At 45.4% G+C, this 24,511-nt stretch overlaps 2 protein-coding genes across 9 annotated transcripts in view; one reads left to right on the plus strand and one right to left on the minus strand.

Moving 5' to 3' along the window:
* LOC125984489 (5'-AMP-activated protein kinase subunit gamma-2) overlaps positions 1-2,469 on the plus strand; it is a 15,201-nt gene extending 12,732 nt beyond the window's left edge. For 6 of the 7 annotated variants that reach the window (XM_049746390.2, XM_049746392.2, XM_049746393.2 and 3 more), the window contains one exon: positions 1,267-2,469. In XM_049746390.2, coding sequence (XP_049602347.1) covers positions 1,267-1,298 — 32 coding nt within the window. In that variant the 3' untranslated portion in view covers positions 1,299-2,469. The remainder of the gene's footprint in view (positions 1-1,266) is intronic. The other variant, XM_049746391.2, reaches the window with a different exon arrangement.
* Positions 2,313-23,967, minus strand: bcl2b (BCL2 apoptosis regulator b). 2 transcript variants are annotated; one of them, XR_011085583.1, is made up of 3 exons: positions 22,959-23,967; positions 22,485-22,775; positions 6,225-6,370 (listed from the first exon to the last, which is right to left on the minus strand). XR_011085583.1 is itself a non-coding variant. In XM_049746408.2 (2 exons), exons 1-2 carry the CDS (start codon positions 23,511-23,513, stop codon positions 6,233-6,235), a joined length of 693 nt encoding a protein of 230 aa, XP_049602365.1. In that variant the 5' UTR covers positions 23,514-23,959; the 3' UTR covers positions 2,313-6,232. The 2 variants fall into 2 exon arrangements, 1 of the variants encoding a protein (XP_049602365.1); XM_049746408.2 differs by lacking the exon at positions 22,485-22,775 and having other exon boundaries at positions 2,313-6,370; positions 22,959-23,959.
* Between the last annotated feature and the right edge of the window lie 544 nt (positions 23,968-24,511).

A 24,511-nucleotide genomic window follows, 5' to 3' on the forward strand; every position in this document is an offset into this window, starting at 1 on the left:
GTATCGACGCCCAGCATAGCTAAGCGCAACTCCTCAGTCCGGGACGCAACACCCGAACCCTGCCCCACCCCGAGCTCTCTCCTCTCCCGTTCTGCCCCGCCCCACCCCGCCCTCTCACTTGCTCCCAGGTAGGAAGCGAGCGACCACGCCGCATCGTAAGCCGGCTGTGTGGAGGCATGTCGCTGAAAGCTTGAGCGTTTGTAGAGTTGATAGTGTCAGCATGGTGCTTCGAATTTTGATTGGTCTTATTTGTTTGGGCGGGAGAGAGAGAGTTGTCTTTCTACAATGTGCTCTGTGGTTCAAATTTCTTTGGGTTTTATTTTGTAGTAACAAAGATGGTTCGGGGAAATCTAAGTGGTGTAAAGGAGTTAAAGTGCAAGTTGCCAGAAATAACAACCTGCAGCTAAAGCCAGATTCACGTTGGCTCGGCGAGTGCACGGTTACAGAAGAATCCATTATTGCTTGTTTCTCCCCAAAGTTGAACATTGACTTGTTCGCATAGGAAAGACATGCGCTCTGCTTGGCTGCACTGTGTGGCTTGGAGGAATGTAGCTTCAGTGTGAATTATTTTTTTAATTAAATGTTTCTATAAATTTCTATATAGCAATCTCAGGTACACCCCTTTGGAGCGTTTTGTTTTATCACAATAGACACAAAAGATAATTTAAAAAACTACTTTGGGTTATTGCAAATATTCTTGTAATGTGTGTGCAGATATTCTTTTTTTTTTTATTAATAGTACTAGACTTGGTGGCTGGGTGATAATTTAATATCAATAAAAAGGTCTTTAAGAAGTTAGATGGGGGGGGGACCGCAAACTCCTCCCCCCTTGTGTCTGATGAGGCAGCGCGAAGTCTCCTCCAATCAAGTAGCTGAAAATAAAACCAACGAAGAAGAACAGGACACACCAGCGAAGTAAAAAAATAAATAAAATAAAAAATCGCTAATTTGTCACCCGACTCGGTTCGACGCTTGAAATAAGATTATCTCGTGTATACTAACCCGATTACTGACCTCCAAGTGAATATTCCGTATACAAGTAAAGGAGTTCCGTTTTTGACGTCGCCCAGCCCGACGAAGCACGTTGTCTAGAGCTTTTTTAATTTTTATTTTTATATACATGCCAGTTTATTTTTTTTTAAATCTTTTAAACATCACAGTTTAGCCCAAAATCTAAATAGTCTTATTTTTGCATTTGTAACAACTTTGGTGCTTTACGAACTTTAACAAACTAACTCCAAAATATCCTATCTTTCTTCTCCTTAGACAGATGCAAGGACGTGAACCTGAACGACTGAGAGGAAGCACCAGCGAAAGACTAGACGTGGTGAGACCTATAAAAAAACAAAAGCAAGTTGATGCTACATAGAAACCAAAGAGGAGTGAGCACTGAGGACGGCACTTGTTGAATGTAGTTATTGACTGCTCTAATCAGACCACCATTTCATAATGCTGTGTACATACTATCTCTGTATAAATAGAAACATCATATAAATACACTATTCTAGCCGCCTTACAGCGGTAAGGTGGACCAGACCAAACGGGTTTGAAATTGTCACATGGAAGCTTCAAAAAGTATTGAGTTCAATAATAATAATTTCACTCTTGTAATTCCAATTGCAAACAGATTGTTGTTTCAATAGTGTTTAAAACGGTTTAAAATATAAAATTCAGTCTGTTAGCTTTGGCAAATAAGAAGCATGTACTCAATTCAAATTTGGAGCGTTTTTTTTAAGTTTGTATAAAAAGCGGGACATTTTGAAACAACAGTATTTCTGCAAGGAGTGGTCAAGCTCACGGGAGGCATCTATATACACAAACTAAAAAAAATGTTTACCACTCGGTAAGCAATATTATGGAACGACCGCAGTTTACAGCATGCGTCTAAATCATCCGACAGACGTTTAACATGCTTTGGTAGTTGCTGCTGTTTTGAGTTCCAAGTGTGGTTTTTTTCAGCATAGTAGCGTCCTTGAGGTAATTCCAGTGAACCTTTTGGTTCGTGGGGGGGAAAAAAAAGGGACTCGTCTATTTGAGGGAAGGGTTCATTTCTATTAAGTGGACGAGGTACAGTGTGACAGTTTAGTTGAGCGATGGCTGCTATTTGAAGAAATGCGCGTCATTGGACAGAGACTGAAGTTGCATTATATAGTATATATTTTTCTCCTTTCTAAAAAATGATGCTAGGGAAATGAAAATGTCCGCAGCTGGACATGTGACTCATCTCCTCGATGAACTGTATATAGGATTGGGTTTGTGACACTGATAGCTTTATTTTTTGAGCGCGTCATGAAAAAGACTGCATTTTTCTGTTGTTTTTTTTGTAAATATGCTGCTGGATCCACACGTACTGTAACTGTGCAAGCACGACAAATTACACTTACAGCAGTATGAATGTTCTTCTGGTTTTGCTTTTTTTTCTATTTTTCTGCGTGCAGAAAAATAAAAGACACTGAATGTACTCATTTATTTGGTTTTACGTTGACTGCGTCATTTTATTTGGGGAAAATTATTTGCTTAAACGGATAATCAGGCCGAATTTTGAGCCTCTGGTGTCGTAGCATTGACGAGCACATTTTGAAGTAACTAACGAAATACTTTTGACTATTACAAGCAGAATTAGTTGGGCTTACTCCAAAAGCTTAGTCATCAAGCATTGGAAAATGCTATGTACATGGGATGTCTTTTTATTACTAATTAAAAAAAAAAAACATGAATGTAGAATTTTATTTTTGTAAAAAAAAAATCAATTAAGGTGAGCCTGTCAATTAAATGTGGAACTAGTGATAGGCTGAAGATACTTTTTGAATGCTACTTGGAAAGAGTTATAATTGTTTCCTTAGGAATAATTTAAGGCCATCGTTTGCTGGGAAGAGACGCGACGTTTATCATGCTCTTCTTAAATTTGAACAAAATGTTGAGCCCTCGCAGGCCACGCGGTGGCGCTGTAGCTCACTTGAAATCTCGCAGTCCAATTCCATGATTGCAATAGAGGCAATGACCTGTCTGGCCTGCTTGGATCTTTCCACGTGTGATTTCACTACTATGCATGTTTGATCTCTACTTGGGGAAAATATCCATTTCAGCAGGAAGTTTTTTCCCGTGTAAATGAGGCACCCAGCACGGCTCAGAGTGGATGTGATGGACTTCCAAATGAGGGAAGAGAAGTGGACCCGAGTGATTCCACACAATCTACTTTGATCTCCCAATCCTCCCCTGTGGTTCCCCGAGTCAGTGCTGGGATGGCCTCCTCCTACCACACCTTGTAGCCCCCGAGCAGGAGAGGCGGGAGGGCTTCCTCCTCCGCTCCCTCTGTTCGTCTTGGGTATCCACGCTTGAGCCGGACTCTCGATTGAAAATCCACAGGCTGATTTAAAATTCCCCTTCAGAGCACGTCGTGCATTTTCTATGCACGGCAAAGGGGAGGGATTGCCCAAACGAACTCCCCTTCCGCCGCCAGCATTCTCACACTTTCTTTCCTTTCGCTCATTTTCTCGCCACTCTTTCAACATTAGTTTTACTGCATCGTGCTTTTCACAAATTCCACTGCTGCCGCCTTTGAAGACATGTGTGATCAGAGCAGAGGCGAGGGGGAGCGTGGCAGGGGCGTGACTGGAGAAGGGGGGTGCAAAAACCTGCCTGCAGGGCATTTAGCCCCCCCCCCCCCCCCCTTTTTTTTTTTTTTTTTTTTTTTTTAGCACTTGTGTTTAGCGGCGGATGGAAGTCAGTCTGGCAAGTGCAGTGTTTGGGGACAGCTTTGATGTGTGCTGGTTTAGGCGAGGCCCACTTGTATAGAGAACAGACATGGACGGACGGACAAGATCTGCTCCACCCAAAAGTCGAATTTTGCGCATTGTTTTCGCAGTTATCGTTGACATGTTAAAGATGGCTCAAAGATTCCGAATTGTGCTAGACTCGGTCACTCATGTTTTATGACCGATAAAAGATGACTTGCTTATTCATACTTGATCAAGAACTCCAGTGACTACTTGTTACATCACATATGTATGTCCCCCTTAAATCTTTCCTCGACATCTTTATTAAACAGACAAAATCCAAAACGTATAAAAAAAAATGAGACTCGGCAAATAGACTTGGCGGCTACTCGACAAATGTTTTTATTAGGAACAATGGGATCCCCTAGCTTATTGTGGGTTATAGCAGTAAACAACAAAACACATTTCACTTTTTTTTTTTTTCTTTAAGTGCTACAGGTTTGCGATTATAGGTGTAAAACAGTACAGCAACCATAGTGCCTACATTCTTATATGTACAAGGAATACATTGCAACAATGAAAAATTCAGTTGTATTACTGTTAGAGCGAGCTGTGGCTGCTTTCCGCATTGAGGCCCGCAACAGCAGCAGCAAATGATGCCGTGGACGTAAAGCGGACTACAATAGTACAATTAACATAGTCATGGCCAAGCAACATCTTTACCTCTAGGGGTGACAAATTCAACATAAATACGAGTTGACTTTGGTTTGCAGCTATCGAGGACGAGACGGTGGCAGTTTAAGCTGTACACGGCGACGTGAAATGAAACTCGTAGTAGCCTCAAGCCAATATGGACACTTTTGATTCACTTTAAAAACATCGTGGTGTTACAATAGCAGCCGGAAAAATAATGTCGTTACAGTGTTATTCCATAGAAAGGGCAAAAAAAATAAAGTTCAAATCACTGACTTTACTGTTAAAAAGCTGGTACCGCTCAATAAATAGACAATGTTGTTTATGTCCTCTTCCACGCTGTTCTCATGTATAAATATTGAGACATCAGTGTCTTTCACTCATGCAAAGACTTTCTTTTTTTAAGAATACAAAAAAAAAACTACACACACACAAAAAAAATCATGGATCACTTCCAGTTTTTCTGTTAGACTGAAACACAAGACATACATCAATAAAACAGGAGCTCTTCGATGAGAGGAGGGACTTCTCAGGTTCCACTACAGTGGAACAGTTTTTTTTTTTTTTTTTTTTTTTTGAGGGGGGGGGCTGATGTGATTTTCCAAATCCGAGTAGCTGAGGTCACTACTGGACCAGACTGCTACTGCAGCAGGGTACAAACATACCGATAATCAGGCCCATTATGAGAACCACTCCATTCTCCCCTTCAATCAAAGGCCTGATTATCGTATGTCCGATCGTAAATGTCAAACCTGTTCAATAGTTATGATCGCAAAGCCTTTTGTGTGTGATCAGAAAAAAAATCTGTATTTATGTACCCTGGAGCGCACACGTGTGTATGAATAAAGCAACGACAAACAAACGTAAAGAACGTGTTGAAGTTGGCGATGACTTCTCTGGAGGATTCTTTTCCAACAGGAGTGCTTCTTTGTTAATTCCCTTCCATGAGACGCTTTGCTCCTTTTGTGCTCAGTTCAACATGCTTCTTCGTCCTTCTCTCTGCCATCGGACATCTTCTTTGTGTCCCCCAAACGTTCACTTTTCTGTGCTTGAACGTTCTGGAGCTAAAATCCCACTCGCATCCAGCTTTTAGATTGCACGATGTTGACGCAAGTATCGGGACCCACATCTCCATCGAGGAATGACAGAACTTTTATTTTCCCAATGTCTAATTTCATGTTCGTCAACTTGTTTGTTGCTAAAATACCAAGTCATTGTTTTCACTTTTACTAACATTGAGTTTTTTTTATTCTTTTATATACCAACTTTGATATAAATTAAAGTAGTGGAATGATTTTTTTTTTTTTTTTTTTTTTACTGGCTTTGTATTTCAGACATACTGTGATTATCCATCCATTTATGTATCGGTTCCACTTTATTGCGGCTATCTATAGGTGTCCCAATACTTGTGTCCGTGCAGTGTACACATCCACTTCCTCCGCTAGTCCATTATACATTCTGAGCAGCTGTTCTTCACAGGAAGTCCTTTGATGGGTGGCTACCAAGAGAGGAGAGGGGGCGTAAGGGGGGTAACCGGAATCCGCAGTTCAAACGGGGTCCTCCGCCCCCAACAAGCAGGGGCACCGCAATGGTTTGTCCCCATCGTCCGTCCCATTTCCCCTTGTGACACGTGCAACTACTGTCTATGCTAATGTAAGGTTCATGCTACTACTAGTAGAGGAGAAGGCGAGGTTGGGAAAGCTAAAATAAAAGAATCTTCAGTTGTCTTCTGTGTTGTCAGCGTGATGATGTGAACTTAGTGTGTTTACTGGAGGGAAGGGTTAGGGTTGAAGTGTTTAAAGCCAAGTGGAGGGAAAGGCGCCTCACTTCTGGGTGAGGTACGCGCCGATGGTGAGGCTGGCCGCCCCAAGTGCGGCTAGGCCGAAGACTGTCTTGATGGATGGCCACGAGCAGCTGAAGACAGAGTCCCTCTGACGGTCGTACAGCTCCACAAAAGCGTCCTGTACACAAAAACGACAGCAAATGTTGACTGGTAGAAGGGTGAGATAGATTTGTGTAAACAGATTTTGCCATTTGTCCCTTTATAAATGATCCAAAGGTCATCCAAAACAGAGTCCGGGCCCAGTTGCATGGCCAGCAAACAGCAAAATATTTTCCCATCAGCTCTCTGGAAAATAACTGGCTAAACAAAACCGCAATTATCAGCTTGACTGGAATCCGCAAGAGATAAACAACCCCCCCCAAAAATATGTTTGTTTATTTTTCTGTATGTAAATTCCCCCCTCAGAGCAGCCTTCAATATGTGTTGTTATTGCGCCCATGCTGCCAGCAGAACCATTACACTTCACACACCCGCCCACACATAACCACAGACACCACACACACACACACACACACACACACACTTGACAAACACGGGAATCACCCAAAAAACCCGCCAACTCTTGTAGCAGATGGTGCATTTTTGTGGCATTACGGTACTGGAGCACAACAAATAGTCGACTTGTTTTCAAAGACGTCTGCTCCGCCATAAAATGGGGCTGGGAGAAAATGCTACCAATGTGTGTGTGTGTGTGTGTGTGATACACACATCTGTTGATGTGCACTGACAGCAGCAACAGCTGGACAGGAAGTCGTGCAGCACATCAGCTCAAATGAAACAAACGCTGAAAGGTCCACGCTTTCTGATAACAAGTTAGCGTTCGAGGCTAATGCCCAACTTAACGTACGTTGACCTCAGCGTGATCCGCGGCGTGACTGCGACTCCCTTCGCTGAAATGTCGTACAATTCAGCTGTAGCGTTAGAAATTGTTGACTCTCGCTCACGCTGGATTTCCGAGTCCTCAATTGCTGAGAGATGCTGTTGCCAACAAAATTTGAATTCCTCACTAATGGTTAAAATATCACACAGTGTCATAGCGAGTCCAAAATGTGTTTTTGGCAATCATCACTGTGAAATATTTTCACAAATAACAGCATTGATGCAAGAAAGGCAGCTATGCTGCATTTATGGAACAAAAGACTATAAAAAGCCAACGTCTATTATTAATATGTGCTTTGGGGAGACGAGTATTTCCTGTTCCTTCCCCTCCCTTCCTGTCCCATGGCATTCTCAAGGCCGGGGGGTTGGTTAGAGTCGTGTGTGTGTGTGTGGGGGGGGGTTATCTGGAGGTGGTCTTTGCGTGTGCGTCACCCAAGTCAAAGCATCAGCAGTTTGTTCCTCCTGCGGGCCCTCGGGTGCCAAAACAGTCGCCACTTGTGAAAACCGCACGGCATTTCCTCGGTTAACACTGGAGCCTTTTGAGCACTTTTATTTTGGAAAATGCCGAAGCTCCCCCCTACACCCCTTCTCTCCTCCTCCACCTCCTCCTGGTCTCCAGGATGCGGGTATTAATTAGAGAACAAGCTGCTCCAGTCAGACCTCCAGCTGAGGGGAATGTTTTGCTTGGCAAAACACAGACTCCAGCTTGCTCCCTCTTTTTTTTTTTGTTCTGTTTCTTCTCGGGCGGCTCCCGTAAAAATGACATCTCAATGGTGTCACGTGACGGCCGATATCCCCTCATGACGCGTGTCCTCGACGCGACCCAGACGGACCGGGCAGATTGCTCCGTCAGAAACGCAAGACAACCAATTACAGTAAGAGGCTGCCAGGAACGCTGATAGATGGTAAAAAGATTCCACACCAGCTCGGTTGGTGATAACTTTGCAGTGGGAGGAGGAGGAAGAAGAGGAGGTGTGACGTTGGTTGCTGATACTGGAGGCTTGTCAGGTGGATGTCATGGGACTGCAGCGTGCTTCACTTTTCCCTCCTGGAACTTGTGAGCCACTCTTTTTCCGAGAAAGAAAAAAAATCATGTGACTTTGTGGAAATACAAACATTACTGTTGACCTCTGGCAAACGCACATAGCTATCTCCTCCCACCTATTAGTGTTTTAAACTTCGCTAGATTGTACGTCCTTGATACCAATTATAAAATTTCTACGAGCTGGGCCTTTGGCACCATCTTGTTCTACACTTTTTTTCTCTTAAGTGTGAGGTCTCATAAAAAATAAAAAAAATAAAAAAAAGAGTCCTTCTCACTTGTTCCTTTCCTCTTCAAGTGACCTCCATTATGGAAATGCGAGACTCGGAGGAATCCTAATAAGCAGCCGGCAGCGCACATAAAATTGAGGAGCGGGCGACGAGCAATGGCAAAAACAGCATTTATCACAACCACAACAGAGCGAGCGGCTAAACTTGCGTTCATCGCTTAGCCTGCAGCAAACCATCTGCCTTTGACAGCAGCTGTGCACCTGGGAGATCACACTTCTCTAGGGTGGCTGTTCTTTTTGGAGAGGGGGGATCATTGCCTTTCCAAAAGGTCACAAGGGCAGGCCGGGGTTGCCAGGTCGGCCGCCGGCACATGCGGAAACCCTCAAGAGTGAGGCCACAAGTGAGGATTTGGGGAGGGTCGCCTGAGCCGAGCGTCATGGTTACCTTGTTCATTTGCTTTTCCCACCGGCGGGAAGCCTGGCATTTGCTTTTCGCAAGATTTTGGAGCTCCGCGGACGGACCTTTCCACTGGGCATCTTGACTCATCTTGTGCACAACAAGACTCAAGTGCGTTGTGTGTGTGTGTGTGTGTGTGTGTGTGTGTGTGTGTGTGTGTGTGTGTGTGTGTGTGTGTGTGTGTGTGTGTGTGCGCGCGTGCGCGTGCGTGAACGTTCTGGTGGGTAATTGCAGGCCGGCTGAGAGCGCAGCGAAAGGGATGTGGGCTAAAGTTCAGCTGGTAATTAAAGGGACCCGACGTGGGCTTGCCCGTATTAAACGCTGTATATTTCCAAAGCGCATTCTGAAATATTGCTCACGCCCGCCCGCCTGTTGGCTCGCTTTGATTTTCTAATGAGCTTCCGCATGACTTCTCGGCTAATTAAAGTCAAACAAAAAAAAAAAATGCAAGACTCAAGGGAGGGGATGGGGAGAAAAAAAAGATAGAAAAAAAAAAGAAAGTGCAAGCTTGACATTTCTGTTCTGTGTAATAGATCTGTACGATTTAGTTAAGCAGTGTAAACTGCACAAAGCAACAAAAAAAATACTTCATTGTAATGCTCGATGTAAATTTACGACATCAGAGCACTTAACAGGAGTCAATTTCGAGGGTCACGACCCAGATCCAGTCCGCCCTTCCGTTTTCTGTCTCGCCCCCCTTTTATCTTGACGTCGTAAGTCTTCTACCTCCGAGTTCAAACATGCACTCATGTAAGCACAATAGAACTCACCTCCCGCAGACACAATGGCAGGAAGGAGAATAACCTTGCGGCAAGGTCGACTTCCATCATGTCCCCCGTGCGGGATCTGTTGACCCGCCGCCAAAGAACGAGATGACGTTTATGACGGCGCTCGATAGCTGGGCAGATTCCCCCACATAATTTCTTTTTCGGTATTTACTTCCTGGCACAAATCAAAATAGTCCGTAATTGTAAATGCGGGAGAGAATGTCTATACATCCCCTGTGATGGTCTGGTCGCCACTCCAGGGTGGACTCAACCATGTATCTCCTACCAAATGCCGATAAATGACTGTCGTGTGTGTCAACTATCCAAGTGGGTCAGTAAACACACTGTCAAGTGGTGCAACTCGTCGTAAAACGAGTTCCTCGTGGCTCGTGACCGCAGAGGCTCATCAATATTCAAAGGTGCGTCAGCAGCATTTATGTGTTTACAAAATAGACAAGCGCATCACCCCGTGGGAGCCATCGGTTCACATCAACACACCCACACATGCCCGGTGTCATTCCATTGTTTTCTATTCTATTGCCTGTGTTATTCTCCGATGCCCAACCTCAGACATTGTAACTGGTCACGTCTGCGTTCCTGCACATAGGAATGTTTCTGTAGATAAGGTGAAGGGATCTGAAATGTCTTTTTTTGTAAGTATCTCACACCTCGGATTGGCCTACAACTTTTATTGAAGAAGGCCTTAATGCCTTTTATTGATCCAACATGAAACGGTCCACAAGGTGACCTTTGGGGAGAGGGATTATTATGGGATGGATGCAGGCTGTGTTTGCTCTCCTGTCATTTGTTCTCCTCTGCGCCGTTTACTTTCACTCTCTTTAGCATGCAGAGTACAAATCATGTCACCTCTAGCGCAAGGACCACTTTTGTTCCTGTCCTTGAGAATTGAAAGCACTGGTGTCAAACCCAAGGCCCTAGGGCTGGATCTGGGCCACCACATCATTTTATGTGACCCACACTTTATGTTTTAAAATCTGTAAAAATTTCCAGTTTTAAAAATGACCAAAATTCTGGCATCTATTTTGGAGCTTCGAGTTTGTATTTATAGGTCATGTCACTTGTAAACTGTTGACCAGAGAACTCGGAATCCTTTCAATCGGAATCGACAGAAAAGTCGGCTTACGAAAGCATTAAATGTGCACCGATGGACAAGCTGACCAAGGTGAAGTAAGTTGGACATCCGGCTTTAACACTGGCTCTATAAATGGCTGCTTGGCTGCATCTAAAAGCAGCCGGCGTTCTCTATTCGGTCAAAGGAGGAAGTGACCGAGGCGAGTCGGACGGAAAGGCTTGAGTGCTGCGCCGCCCGCTATAAATAACGACCGGCTTCGGCTCTTAGCGAAGCGCTGACAAATCCAATAAAACCAGCCTCGGTCCAGCTACTCGTTCAAACAACGGAAAAGTGACGCTCAGTCACGTCCGGCCAAATAAAGCTGGCTTTGCCACTAAGTCGGCCTGTCTTCCGTGTAGGTGGCTAATGGTCCCTTGGCAAAGAACGTCAGCTGTTGGCATGACCCGCCCGCGGCTTCCACGGAAGTGGCCTTCTGCCGAGAAGCTACGTGTCGTACCGATGAATACGCAGTGACTCACTGGAGTGAATGAAAGAAGAATCTGTTTTCCAGTTAATGATCAGACATCCGATAATTATCCAAGGTGCTTTCATTCAGTGCGTACGGGAAGCCAAATGCTATCTGTGGAAAACAACTCGAGAGCTCCGAGGCTGATCACTTCAGATCGGAATGCCCTGATAGTGAACCGTGGGAAGATGCCAGGTCAACGCTGCCGTGACAAAACACCAGCACATGGGTGACATTGACTTCCTCTTGACACTGGAAAATGAAAGGAGACGTGAAATACCTTCCAGGTGTCTTTGTGTGGAAGCATACGTGTGTTAAAAATACACAAGGCTTGTTCAAAGCCACCTCTGGCTAGTTGAACCATAGCAAATTTTAGTTTTTTAAAACAGTTTGCAGTTCCGGTAATCGGCGCTAACACTGCAGCTCTGCTTACCTTTTCATCTTTGAGAAGATGGGGCTTGCTGGTTTTCACTGAAACCTCAGACGGGACATTTCGAGGCAGTTTTAGAAGTAGGCTGAGAGATTTTCTTGGTTGCTTGGATGTGTGGGCTGCACTCATTTGTTTACAAGCCGTTAAAAGAAAGACTTTTACATCTTGTCCTTTTAAAACAGACACTTGGTGACCTTTTTACGACCACACAATCACAATGTTGACAGGCAGGGGCTGAAAATAGACAGACTACCGCTTGTTGGAAACGGTGTGTGTATGTTTGTGTGTGTGGTTGTGGGTGTAAGGTAGCTTGATTGTTCTCAATTTGAAAAGAGCGAAATCACGTCACTGGGATTTCATTCAAATGTTCCATTGTTGTCTCTCAAGTAACGCGACCATACGAGCTTGACATTTTGTCTAAAAGAACCTTTTCAGGGAATGATTGCTCAACTATTTTCTCAAGTTCTCAACAGTTCACTTAGTGTAAAGTCACTTCCTGTGCCAGACGCCCCGGGATGACATCATCGTCTGGTTTAAGCCGGACGGTGCTAGAGCCAAGTATGGTTAAATCTGAGTGTGTAACTAGGGAAAGAGTGCAGGCGGGCCAAACATGCACTTATAAAGCAAGAGAAAGAGGGCCAGAATCGTATTAGACATCGTAACTAAGAGATTTTCTGTTTGTTTGAAAGCATTTACTGAGCTCTAGCCCGGGGAAAAGTTGACTTCTCAAATGAAATGCACGGCCTTTGATGGAATCCCAACTCGGCTCTGTGATTTAGGGGGATTCGGCGTGTAATGACATCTGAGAAACAATTCGACATGTCGGGCGAGGAACATCAAAGTTCTGCCGCCGTCTCGCTCGGTGTCCCCTTTCATCTGGGAGGGGGCTCCTCGCTTGCTCTCCAGAACTGGATGTGGTTTCAGGTTTGCGCCCTGGAAACGAGGCCCCACTATACGGGACGAAGGTAGAACGAACGAACGGCCGGCCGGGGGCCGTCGGTGGGCGCAGCAGAGCGAAGCCGATCCAACATCTCAGATGTCCGATAATGTCAAAGCAGACAATCGAGCGTTTGAGGCCGGGCTCCCTCGGGAGCATCTTTGAAGTGGGAACAGAGGAGGCGACCCGACCCGCTTTGCAGAAACTCCCACCAAGCCGCAGTGAAGGCAGGCAGCTCTTATTAGAGCAACTGGCACCAAAAAAAAAAAAAGAAAAAGTGAAGAGTTTACATCAGACAAGCTAACAATTAGCATACATTTCAACTTTCTTCTTTAGATTTTGTGGCAGTCTGGAAGCTCTCTGGCACCATACTGCCCCCCACAGGTCAGTGTAGGTACAAAGCCCCCCTCCTATGCCATGCGTGGGATCATTCATGTTTTTAAATCATGCATAGCCCGCTTCACTTCATCAGCTCTTCAAAATAATCACATGAAGCCGGAATCATCTCTCCGTACTCCCACCCTCCCTTCATCCTCCGCCCTCTTCTGAGTCTGGGGAAAAGTTCAACGACCTCTCTCAGGCAGGCAACCAGCTGATTTTCATGGAAAGGAATGCTAGGAATGCATTGATGGGGAAACAAACAAGCGGTTTGATACGAGCGCGAGGGAGCTGGCGAGCCTTTAGATAAACGAGTCTGCTGTCTTAAAGCGAAACGTGCCCCCACGCATTACCCATGATGTCATCCAATAAGTTCATCTGAACATTCTTCAGCGATGAACCAACGCCATCTGACGCCACTCGTTTCTCTTTTGTGAGGTGAAGAACCGCCTTCGTCACGGGGGGAAAAAAGCAGCCGGCAGATGATGATAAGTCACCTATTGTGACAGCCGAGGTCTGCAAAGGTCCATGGTGTGTGGGAGGAAGCATTTTTGCCTGTGTTGGAAATGTAATTAGTTGGGAACTTCCTGTTGTGAATTCTTCTGAGGGCCAAAGTTAACAAGTCAAGCGGGAAAGATGTTGTCAAAATACTGTATAAGCGCAAAAGAGGAGACAAATATGCTTAGGGTGACAAACTTTAGTGCCCACTCAATCTTTTGGTTAGGATTGAGGTTAGAACCTGAATTTCCAACATGGTGCTTCAGATAACCTGAACAGAATTTTCAGTGGCATTTAAACACTAGCTCACATTTAAGCTTTCTTCAATTTGCACTTCCCGTGGCCCCAACCTTTGACCCTGAAACATTCCTTTCCCAAAAGGCTTTTTAGTGCGACGCATGTGAGTACATTACTTTGCAGTCAGCAGACACGTCAGCTGAGAATCAGATGATTGTTGAGTCAGATGATAACAAATTAGACAACAGGTCTCCTGCTTTCTCACCCCGGCAAGAACAATCTCTGCTTTTTGTCTTATTTCACAGTTCCGCACCTGATAGTCGCATTAGTTAGAGCCCGTTAAGCTCTCCACCATTGCTTCACCTCTTCTTTGTTAATATCACCTTGTCGTTTACGGGGGAGCGCCATCCCGACTGATTTGTACGCAAGACGGAATGTACTGCAGCGTTAATCATAAACAAACGCTGACGCAGGCAGAAAGTCACAAGTGGGCCGTTCTTGACCTCTAAATTCCACGTCGGGAGCAAATTCCATGCAGGTGTACCGTCTTTGCAGTATTTCTCGACTTTTCGTCTTCCGTGAAGTAAATGGATGTACTCAAATTAAAAATTAAAAAGCAGCGAATGATGGTAGACTCTCAGGCTAGTTTAATTTTTCACGTCTCCTTCATTATACAGAGAAAATAGATTCTTATTAGATTTTTTTTTTTATAGCCGTGCGCCATCAAATGTGAAAGACAAATGAAGCACTTTATAGGTCAATTTGCAGACTTAATTAGAAGAGGGTGCTTTACTTCCTCTCCCCTCGTCTAGACATGCCAACACGTTTTCCGTAAATGACAAATGAATCGAGACGTACGAAAAATGCGCCGTGACAGAAAACTGGCGGCGGCATTCCTATAAGCATTCCGTATTGTCAAAAAAATACAACTCAAAACAGCTCAGAGCGGGAAAGAAAAATAATCTGTCAAGTCCTCTGAATTCCAATTCTCGCCACGTCTTTGAAGTGGATGGCATTATTGAAGTTGCAACGACAGACCGACAACCAATTAAAATTTGCACTCGGATGAAATTGATGCCCCCCCCATCTGACGATGGCACGAGTTCAAGGTTGTGGATTCTTCCGTTTATTCGATCTCCTCCAGACATCAGGAGAGTTACAGCTCCACACTAAAGTCGGACTTTTTGATACAACCAAGGTTCTCCTTTGATTGTTATAGTGTGCTTAATGCAGTGCATTCAAACACCCAAATCGATAGAGCGTCTTCCTTTTGATGATATTCGAGCAATGGCTGACCTCACTCTTGTGTTTTCTGGACAGATCCCATTTCCAGATGCTACCAAGGGCATACGCTACCCTTGCATTTTGGAGAACAATAATAATAGCCTACTGTTTGTTAATGGCCAGTGTTGCACCGGGAAATCCCAGCTGTGGTACTGATACGGTGTACGTATACACATGTGTGTGTGTGTGTGTGTGTGTGTGTCCTGGCTCTGAGAGAGGGAGTAGGCACCCCGAGGCCATCTGCTCCCCGCCATGCTCACATGTCACACTGTGACAACACAGAATTATTGATTCACACCGCCACATCCGCTTGTGTGTGTACACGCCGGCGTGCCGCGCTGTCAGTGTGTATGGGCGAGTGTGTACACACACCATTTGTGGACAGCAAATAATTGATTTGCATCAGTACATCCGCTTCTGTGTTTGCTTATGAGTGTATGCGCGTGTGTTTGAGCTTTTGCGAAGTTCAAATAAATTCTCATGACAAAGGGGGATTATGTATTATGGAGAATTCACTTCAGAACTGTTGTCACAGTGAGAGGTTAAGCAAATGGTTGTTTGTCTATATGCCCTCAGTGATTGATTGGCAATTAGTCTGTTGGTATACTCGTCTCTCGCCCAAAGTCAGTTGGGATGGACTTCACAAGCAACTACCAAGCATGTTTTAAACAGTGCTGGATCAGACATATGATGTAAACATGTTAATTGCTAATCATCTTAAGCTGATATTTCAGTCAGTTGTTGCTCGAGGTAGGTGTGGCTAATGTATGACAATCCTTATGAATAACGTCAAACCATCTGAATTTAATCTACCTAAAAACACAGTTTGAGAATCAGAACAAACATAATGCTAATCATCTAGCAAGCTAACTTAATAGAGTTAAGTAGGATAGCATCATCAAATCGTAAAATAGCAACTAAGACGGTGATGATTGTGTGAGCTTGACCTTTTCTGTCGGATTGATGGTATAGACATGCTCTTCTGACTTTGTGCATTGTCATCTATTCAATCAGGCATTTCCTCAAAGTAAACTTGGAATGATCCAAACTCAAACGCCACATTTGTCGTTTCAGATCACCAACAGGTTTGACAATCTCTACAGCAACCTGCTGGATCTCTTCAGGTCAGTGACAATCCTTTCTGTTCTGATACCCACAAACAATAATATGAAACACTCTGAAACTTTTTCATCACAAATATGACGTGTTTGACTGTACCTAGCTAGCAGTGTCTTAGTGTCTCCTTATGGTGAGAGAGGTAAATTCAAATGTAGGCCACCAGTCACAGAAGCTTGACATCAGTGTTGTGAAATAGTATCAATACCAAATATTTAGCCCATCGATATCATCCATATAGCTACTAGCAATCAATACCACCTTCCATCTTTCAAAAAAAGTGGCAAAAAGCCAAACACGCCGTTACCAATTTACGTAATGTTGGCTGGTCGAGTGATTTGATGTCCCTAATGTGTATATTTAAGGTACAGTATATTTTTCTTGAAAATATGTCAGACTCCATGTTTTGAGTTGTACGATGTTTGATGCTGTATAATGGCCAGTCAAGCAAAACGGATTAACCATCAGGTCGGAAGGCCTTCTATCTTTCTTTCCATCCATCCATCCATCCATCCATCCCTCCCTCCCACCCTCCCTCTGCAAGCGCTTATCTTATTTGCATGCAGTCACGGACCAAAATCAGCAGCCCGTCCAAACAACAGCCTAATACCCTGAGACCTGGCTGCCAGTGTCAGGTAACACTGCGGATCCCTAAAAAATGCAGGGACACGCGAGAGGCTTCTAAATATAGAGACGGTAGCATCACTTGCTCCGCTTGCAGCCGCTTAATTGTCATGTTAAGCGTAAATCCCGCCTCCGTTGGCTGCTGTGCAATCATGATGTTCTTATCAAACAAAAACACCACCTCCAAGTTTAAAAAGAAAAAGCAGCCCTAATGAACCATCCGAGATGGCGGATGAAAGGGCATTCCACCTTTTCCCGCCTCGGTGGGAGCAAGATAACGAGGAGCCCGCTGGGAGCCTGACTGACTTTGCCAACGGGCACAACCTCGTGAGCTGTGCAGCATATCAATATATATATAGAGCAAGGTTAAACGTTTCTTCTGATTGTCTGGTTTGGGGACACTCCCATCCCACCCCCACAAGGCTTTTGAAAAAGATCTGATACAGTTCTCTATTTTCAATTAATTGCTGGGTCAACAGTGACCAAATGGGACTTTTTTATTTTATTTTATAACACGCCTGTTTTTTAGCTAACAGCATAACAGACTGTTGCATTGCAGGCTTTTGGCTACAATCAATTATTTCTCAATAGTTACTCCCCAAATGACAAAAATCCCTCAGGTCACTCGCAACTAGTCCCAGTCGTTTTCACAGTACTGTGTGAAAATATTGAATTTTCAATATTTTTCCATTTATGAGGGATTCACAGATCCCAGTTCAAGAAAACCAACATGCTTAAGCAAATCTTGTCATTATTCCGATGAATGCCTTGTGAGCCATGTCATAGCAGCAACCAGTTGCACCTCTATTTGTGTCCGCCAACAGTGGGCTTCATGTTCCTTCTTAATTGGCTATTGTTCCACATGACAAGCACGGACTCTGGGATTTGGCCCAACTCGCAGTTGCCCACACACAGAAGGATTCAGCCATCGTAAATATTGAACAGGTTTTACGATTATCGACCCTGCCCATTTTTCCAAACGGTTTAATTTCGCTCCACACTATCGTAACTGATCAAGACAATCTTTTATACGATCGTTACTTTGCTCACGTTGATTAAAAGAGAAACTGCTCAAATTCGTCTCCATTGCCGACAAGGGTGCGCTCGACTGAAAAATTTGAAACATCTTAGGAATGTGTAACCTTGTGCAACAAGAAGTTCTCTGCGATTGATCTCGACTCGCAAACAAAACATCTTCTGTACACAAGCACATTGCTTGGGTTTGTCCCTGAGCCATAAGCGGACAAAAGAGCAAAAAGGCCCACACCCTTCATTGGCCACTCAGGAAAGCAACACCCAGCTTGTCTCCATTATTTATTTACAGTCTCGCTTCCCAAGTAGACATTCCTGTGGCTCTCCTGAGGAGAAAAGGCCTGAATCTAGTCACACGGGAACAGGGTGGAAACGGGCACAGCAACACAAACAAAAACAAATCGCTAAATCTCGGAGACATAACCCCAGCAGCTTTTTAGGAGGTGTTGCCCAGGTGCATAGTTGTGAGGTCTGGCGTGCCTGGAATGTGCGCGGAGGCCACAATAGCGTGTGCAGTGTGTGCGCATGAGGGATACAGAAAAAGAAAAACATCAACTCTTCTGTCTTTGCATCATTAGAAGGTAGAAATCCTCTAGTCGTACGTCAGCCTGTTTGTTAAGATGACTGACAGCTCAGACGATCAAACTGACTTCAGAGGAAACCAACAAAAAGAATCGAGACGGTATCGTACAACACTCCCCTGTCAGAAACGGGGGCAGTGTCTATCCTTCAAGGTAGTACTTTCCGAGCCGGGCCCGTGCACTGGTACCGGTACTTTCGAACAAAAGTGAAATATTGCCGCAACTGTGTGTGAGTGTGTAAGATGATGTTGACTTAGCGATACTTGCGGTGGGCTGATTGCTAACAGATTTCCATCTTAACTAGTCTAATAGTACCTACCCTATGGTACCTCCAGCTTTATGGAGCGTTACTTTTTACCAATAAATCACAAAGAGGGTTCAAACGTTTTGTACTAGCATTTCAACTTATACTGCAATTATCGTCAATAACCGTATTTAGCGTACTTGAAGTGTCTCTTTGTGTAAGAGAGATACTACGAGTGGTATGTTGAAACCATGCTTGATCATCAAAATGATGGTGACATAAACAGATTAGATCATGCCTTAATGGATGGTCTTCAGTTTAGCATTCTAGTGTCATTCTCTCACCACACGAATTAGGATAATGCGTTGGAGTCGTGCTTTTAAAGTGCCATCTGCCATTTGCTGATGTCGGCCAGATTATCCAGTTAATTGATAAAGGTATCAACAAATGCCACTTTTGTTCCGTTTTGTGTTTATTAGTTTAGTTCAGTAATTTTTTTTTTGCTGATCACTTGCCTTCTTTCTGATTGAATTTTTTTGATTTTGGTCTGCTTGGAATTTTCACTGAACACAAAGCCAAACTAGGGATTGCTTAGAGATTGTGTACAAACATTGGATTTTTTGGGAATAATCTTGATATGAAGTGTTCATATTATTTCATGGCTACAAAAACAGCCAGAGGCTCTGTGGTGTCTTTCCAATGGCAGTCAACAGTGTGAAGGCTTAGCCTCCTTCCTCCCCCTCCTTCTGAATTCCTCAGACAAGAATGTCTGGAACAAGCCTCTTTGTGCTCAGAGGATCTCAAGGGGGATGTCAGATCTCTTCACTCCAGAAAGAAACTCTTCATGTCAGTCCGGGCCCGTAGGAAAGGAGTGGACGCAAACATGGCGAAAGACTTTTGCATCACTTTGGCGGGACACGTTTGAATGGAGCCCACCCCAACAGTTCTTGGCCACGCCACTGATCCATTAAACAGGAGACGCAAATTGGAGATAAGTACGATTTTTATTTTGGCCCTCCTGTGAGTGTTTAAATGCTCTTCCTTTTGTGAGTTTGCTCCACCGCCATTCAACTTGTCACCTAAATGGAGATTAACGACTTCCTCCGCCATCTCGCATCCACTCAGCCACAGTTGGAGGCGGGGTTTAGTGTTCCAGATGCCTGCCGCATTGTGGCAAGGCTCACCTGTCAACTGGCATCAGTGTGCGCCCCCCCCCCACACACACACCTGGCGGCTTACTGCATTCCTTTTGGCAACCTGATCCAAGTTCGTTAAAAAAAGGCACTCATGCAGGTGCCTTCATTTCTCACTGGGATGAATGAAAATAAATGAGAGAACGTTACCATACAATGAAAATTGGACTTGCTATCTGACAAGTATTAACTGACTCGCCTGGCAAGTGCAAAGCGGAATGTTCCAGATAAAAACAAGGCCACATTAGCATGGAAAGAGTCATCTAAATAACACACCCATAGGCCACTGGGCAAATTTTGTGGAACTAAAAGTGAGCTGGACTCAGCAGCCATAAGCAGACACTCCTATATTTGGTGGCTAAAACAACAGGAAACAGAGGGTGGCTGACAGACAGCTGTTTCCACGCCACTCTGGTGTGTCCAAAAACCTGATTGGCCTTCAGCTATTTTTTTGAAGAAGAGTGGAAAACACAAAACAAGAGACTAAACATCACATCTATTGCTCTACGGAATTTTTGGGAAGGCCAAATCCCCATGACCGACGTATCATCCCGATTGTGTGTCATTTGGCAGATGGCATATAAGTACCTAAATAAATAGATGCAATCGCTCCAAAAAGGGACCAATGTGGCACATTTTTGATCCACATAAAGCAGATTAAAGATTTAAAGAAAAGGGGTCAGTTCATCCGAAGTCAGAACGAGGAAGTGATGCCACCATGTCTGTCTGCCTAACCGCTTCAGGGTCACCACGGGGCCCGGAGCAGCTGACTTGAGGTCAAAAAGTTTGGAATGTCCGCCAGAGTCAGGAAATAAAGCGCTAGATTGCTAATGACTTGCCACGTTTTGTCAAGTCAACAAATTTTTATGCTGCATGTTTTCCTTTCATCTAACATGCCCTTTGGGCACAAACTCCATCTGGTTGGTTGAATTTGTGCAGATGTTGATATTCAGGCAATTACTTTCTTTGGGTGTTTGAATGACACGTCTCTGACATCAAGAACTCCCCCACTCTGTTTTTGCCTGCTGTCCGTCAACTCCAGTTTGAATATGTGCATCCAACAAGACTTGATGCAACTCAGATCAAGACAGGCTCTTCAGCTGTTGCTTGAAAGTGGCACTGGATCTTCGGCCATTTTAGTGAACAACATATCCATGACGGCGGCTCGGTGGCGCACTGGGTAGCACGTCCGCCTCACAGTTAGGAGGGTGCGGGTTCGATTCCACCTCCGGCCCTCCCTGTGCGGAGTTTGCATGTTCTCCCCGAGCCCGCGTGGGTTTTCTCCGGGCACTCCGGTTTCCTCCCACATCCCAAAAACATGCTTGGTAGGCCGATTGATCACTCCAAATTGTCCCTAGGTGTGAGTGCGAGTGCGAATGGTTGTTTGTCTCTGTGTGCCCTGCGATTGGCTGGCAACCGGTTCAGGGTGTCCCCCGCCTACTGCCCGATGACGGCTGGGATAGGCTCCAGCACGCCCGCGACCCCCGTGGGGACTAAGCGGTTCAGAAAATGGATGGATGGATGGATGGATGGACATATCCATGACCAGTCGAAAAAATACATTTGGAAAACCTACAGTCAACCTTGAGACATTACAACCCTAAAGTTTTATGGACGTCAACTTTGTGAATTTATTCTCCATCTACGGTGAGATGATCCAGACTAATCCACGGGATGCTGTCCCGCTTTCTCTGTCTCGCCACCCTCGTGTCCTCGCAGCTGCAAAGCATACTGGGAAGATGACCTACATTATTGTACCGTAGGCGCCGCCATCCATCGCAGCCGCCCGTCCTCACACACTTTAGAACGGCGCAAGTCAGAACCGTTGAGCCCGGCAGAAGCTCCGGATTAGCGCCCGCTGCTGCTGGAATGGCGAGCAGCCTTTGATATGCGGCACAACATGCAACCTTGCAAAGACACCCTCACACACACTCGAGGGGAATCTTAAACGCTAAGACGGAATCCTGCAGATGAATCATTGATGCCCCCCCCCCCCCTTCCTTGCTTACTCCAAAAGCCGCGGGCCAAAATGAGCGAGTGCCACAAATGTTATGTTCTCATTAAAGGCACCTCCACTAATGAAGAGGCTAATTCCTCGCAGATTGGTCTGATGAGTTCCAAGATGAACGGTTGCTAGCTCACACTGCAAGATTGGTGTAAAAAGAAGCCAGCCGAGCACCAAGCCAGCAAAAGTGGAATCGCCAAGAAATTAGTCAGTGACTGAGCCTCACACACCTACTGACGATCATTCTCAAGTGCCACCTGCACTATTCGACCGGACCACAAAAACATTTGTGAGCACTATCACGGGAAAAGCCGATTGCCCAAACAGCTGGAGCTACCATATTTCCCTGTGAATGGAGAATACAAAGAGAGGAAAGGGCAAGAAGAAACAGCCATGCATGCCATCATTCTGACAAGTCTTTCTTTCTTTCTTTCTTATGTCCGGTGGCTTTCTTTTTCCTTGATGGTGATCTGATTGTTTGTACACATCTGCGCTGTTGCAAATCGCATTTGGCACAAAATTTTATTATGACTGTTCCTCATAGTGTGTAACAACATTTTAAACGTCATGTTATATGGATAATGGAGACACATTCAATGAAACCACCCGATCACAAGCCAGTTTATCCCTTAAATTTCAATCCAGTACATTTTTACAAGGGTGTCGTCTTATACAATGTTTCATTTTGAAATACGACTTACCATGTTGATGTAAAATTTCATTACAAATTGTATTTGGGATGATGGGATCTTTATAGGACCATACTGCAGCTCTGTGACAGATGCGTGACTGCTAGTCTCTCAGCACAGTCGGGAGGGCGGGGCTTTGGAAAGAGCGTCGGGAGGTGTGACGCAGCTCGCTCTCTGATTGGTCGGATCGGTTTGACGGCCAACGCCAGTGTCTAATCAGAGCGGCGCACGAGTGGAGGCCGCCCATCCTGCGCCTTCGTGCGTAATGGGAACATGTCGAGCTTTTTCGTTGGCAACCTCGAACTACAAACGTGATATAATGTGGCGTGTGAGGTCACATCTGCAAACGCGCGCGCACACGGGCAATCGCGCATCGACACGCCTTCAACCCGCAGCAGCAGCAGCAGAAGCAGCAGCAATGGAGGAGCTGTGCTCCAGCGGTACCGAGAGTAAAAAAAAAAAAAAGCTCAGCCGAATCACACATACCCAGTCCCCGTTGTCTTGGATCCAGCTGCCGAGGGGTCCGTTTAAGTACTCAGTCATCCACTCGGCAATGTTGTCCACTTGAGACGTCATGTCCTCCTTAGTGGCGCACTCCACGCACACGGTCCCTCCGAACTCGAAGAAGGCTATGATCCGGCCCCAGTTGACGCCGTCTCGGAACAGTTCGTCGATCACCTCGGCGAACCGTCGCTGAGCAGTTGTGGAGGAGAGGTACAGCTGCCGAGACATCTCTGTGAAGTCCGGCTGGTAAAGTCTCTCCAGTTCGTCGCCGGCCTCGCGCAGGACCCGGTGGATGTCGGCGAGCGGGTCAGAACCGGGGCTACGCTTGGAGTCGCAGTCGCGCTCGGGCCCAGCGCTGGCTTCGCGGCACCGGAGCACCAAAGTCGGCGAGGAGACGACCAGTGAGCCGTTATTAGCAGCGGCGGCATCGTCCTCCTCCTCCCCGCGAGCGACACCGAACCCCCACGCGTAGCCGCGTTTGGAGAGTTTATGGCAAATATAATTCTCCACGATGCTGCGGTTTCGCTCGTTCGCCATCTGGGCTTAATTTGGCACTTTGTACTCTTAGATTTGGCTCTTAAATAAAAGACATCGTGCATCCGTTCGGTGCACTGCTTTGCGCAGGGCTCATCCAAAAGTGGACTGCGACCACAGCGAACCGAGTCCACGCCTAAATCCCACGCGCGAGCAGGAAATGAAAGGTTGTAAAAGTCCCCACAAAAAGCTGCGAGGCACACTGGCGAGCTTGTCTTTGCACGGAAATCCAATACGCGGAAGAGGCTGGAGGGGGTGCGGATGTATTCCCAGTGCGCACCAGCCAGACATGGAAGAGTTGCGCAGGGGAAAAAAGCGGGGCGCAAAGTTGTCTGCGCCAGAATGGCCGCTCAGCGCCGTGTCGCCGACAGTTAGTTGAGGCGGCGTTTGAGCTGCACTTCGGAGACCACTGGCTAGGTTCACTTCCATGCAGAGCCCTCCTCCTCCTCCTCCTCCTACTCCCCCCTCCTGCTGCTGCTGCTCCGCCAGTGGCTGCTTGACGTCACTTTCGCAAAGTGCGCCCTTTGGCTGCGCTCTGGAGCCGCCATGTGTATACTCGGAACTGCAGACAAAATCATTCATTGCATTAAAATTGATGCTTAGAAACCATCTGTGTAATAGCTAGACGTCTGCTCGTTTTTAATGGGGATAATTAATAACTCCTCCTGGGCAGCACGGTGAAGTAGTGGTTAGCCTCACAGCTGTGAGGTTCGGGATCCGAACCTCAGTTCTGATCTTCCTGTGTAGGACCGCATAGTTTTTAACCAGATTTATGACAAGATTGCTATTTTGAATATGACCAAGATAGACGCTCTTAACTGTTTTCTTAACATTTTCTGTATATTTTGCAATGCATGTCTAAAAAAAAATTCACTATCCTAACCCAACAACAGAGTTTTATCGCTTCTCAACCAAAGTCAGCTCGGATGGGCTCTAGCTCGCCACCATCCTAAATTAGGGCAAACTGGAGAAAATAGATGAACGGTTCTTCCGCCATTTAG

This window comes from Syngnathus scovelli, chromosome 17, assembly GCF_024217435.2.
Source record: "Syngnathus scovelli strain Florida chromosome 17, RoL_Ssco_1.2, whole genome shotgun sequence".
In the NCBI taxonomy this organism is placed as follows: Eukaryota; Metazoa; Chordata; class Actinopteri; order Syngnathiformes; family Syngnathidae; genus Syngnathus; species Syngnathus scovelli.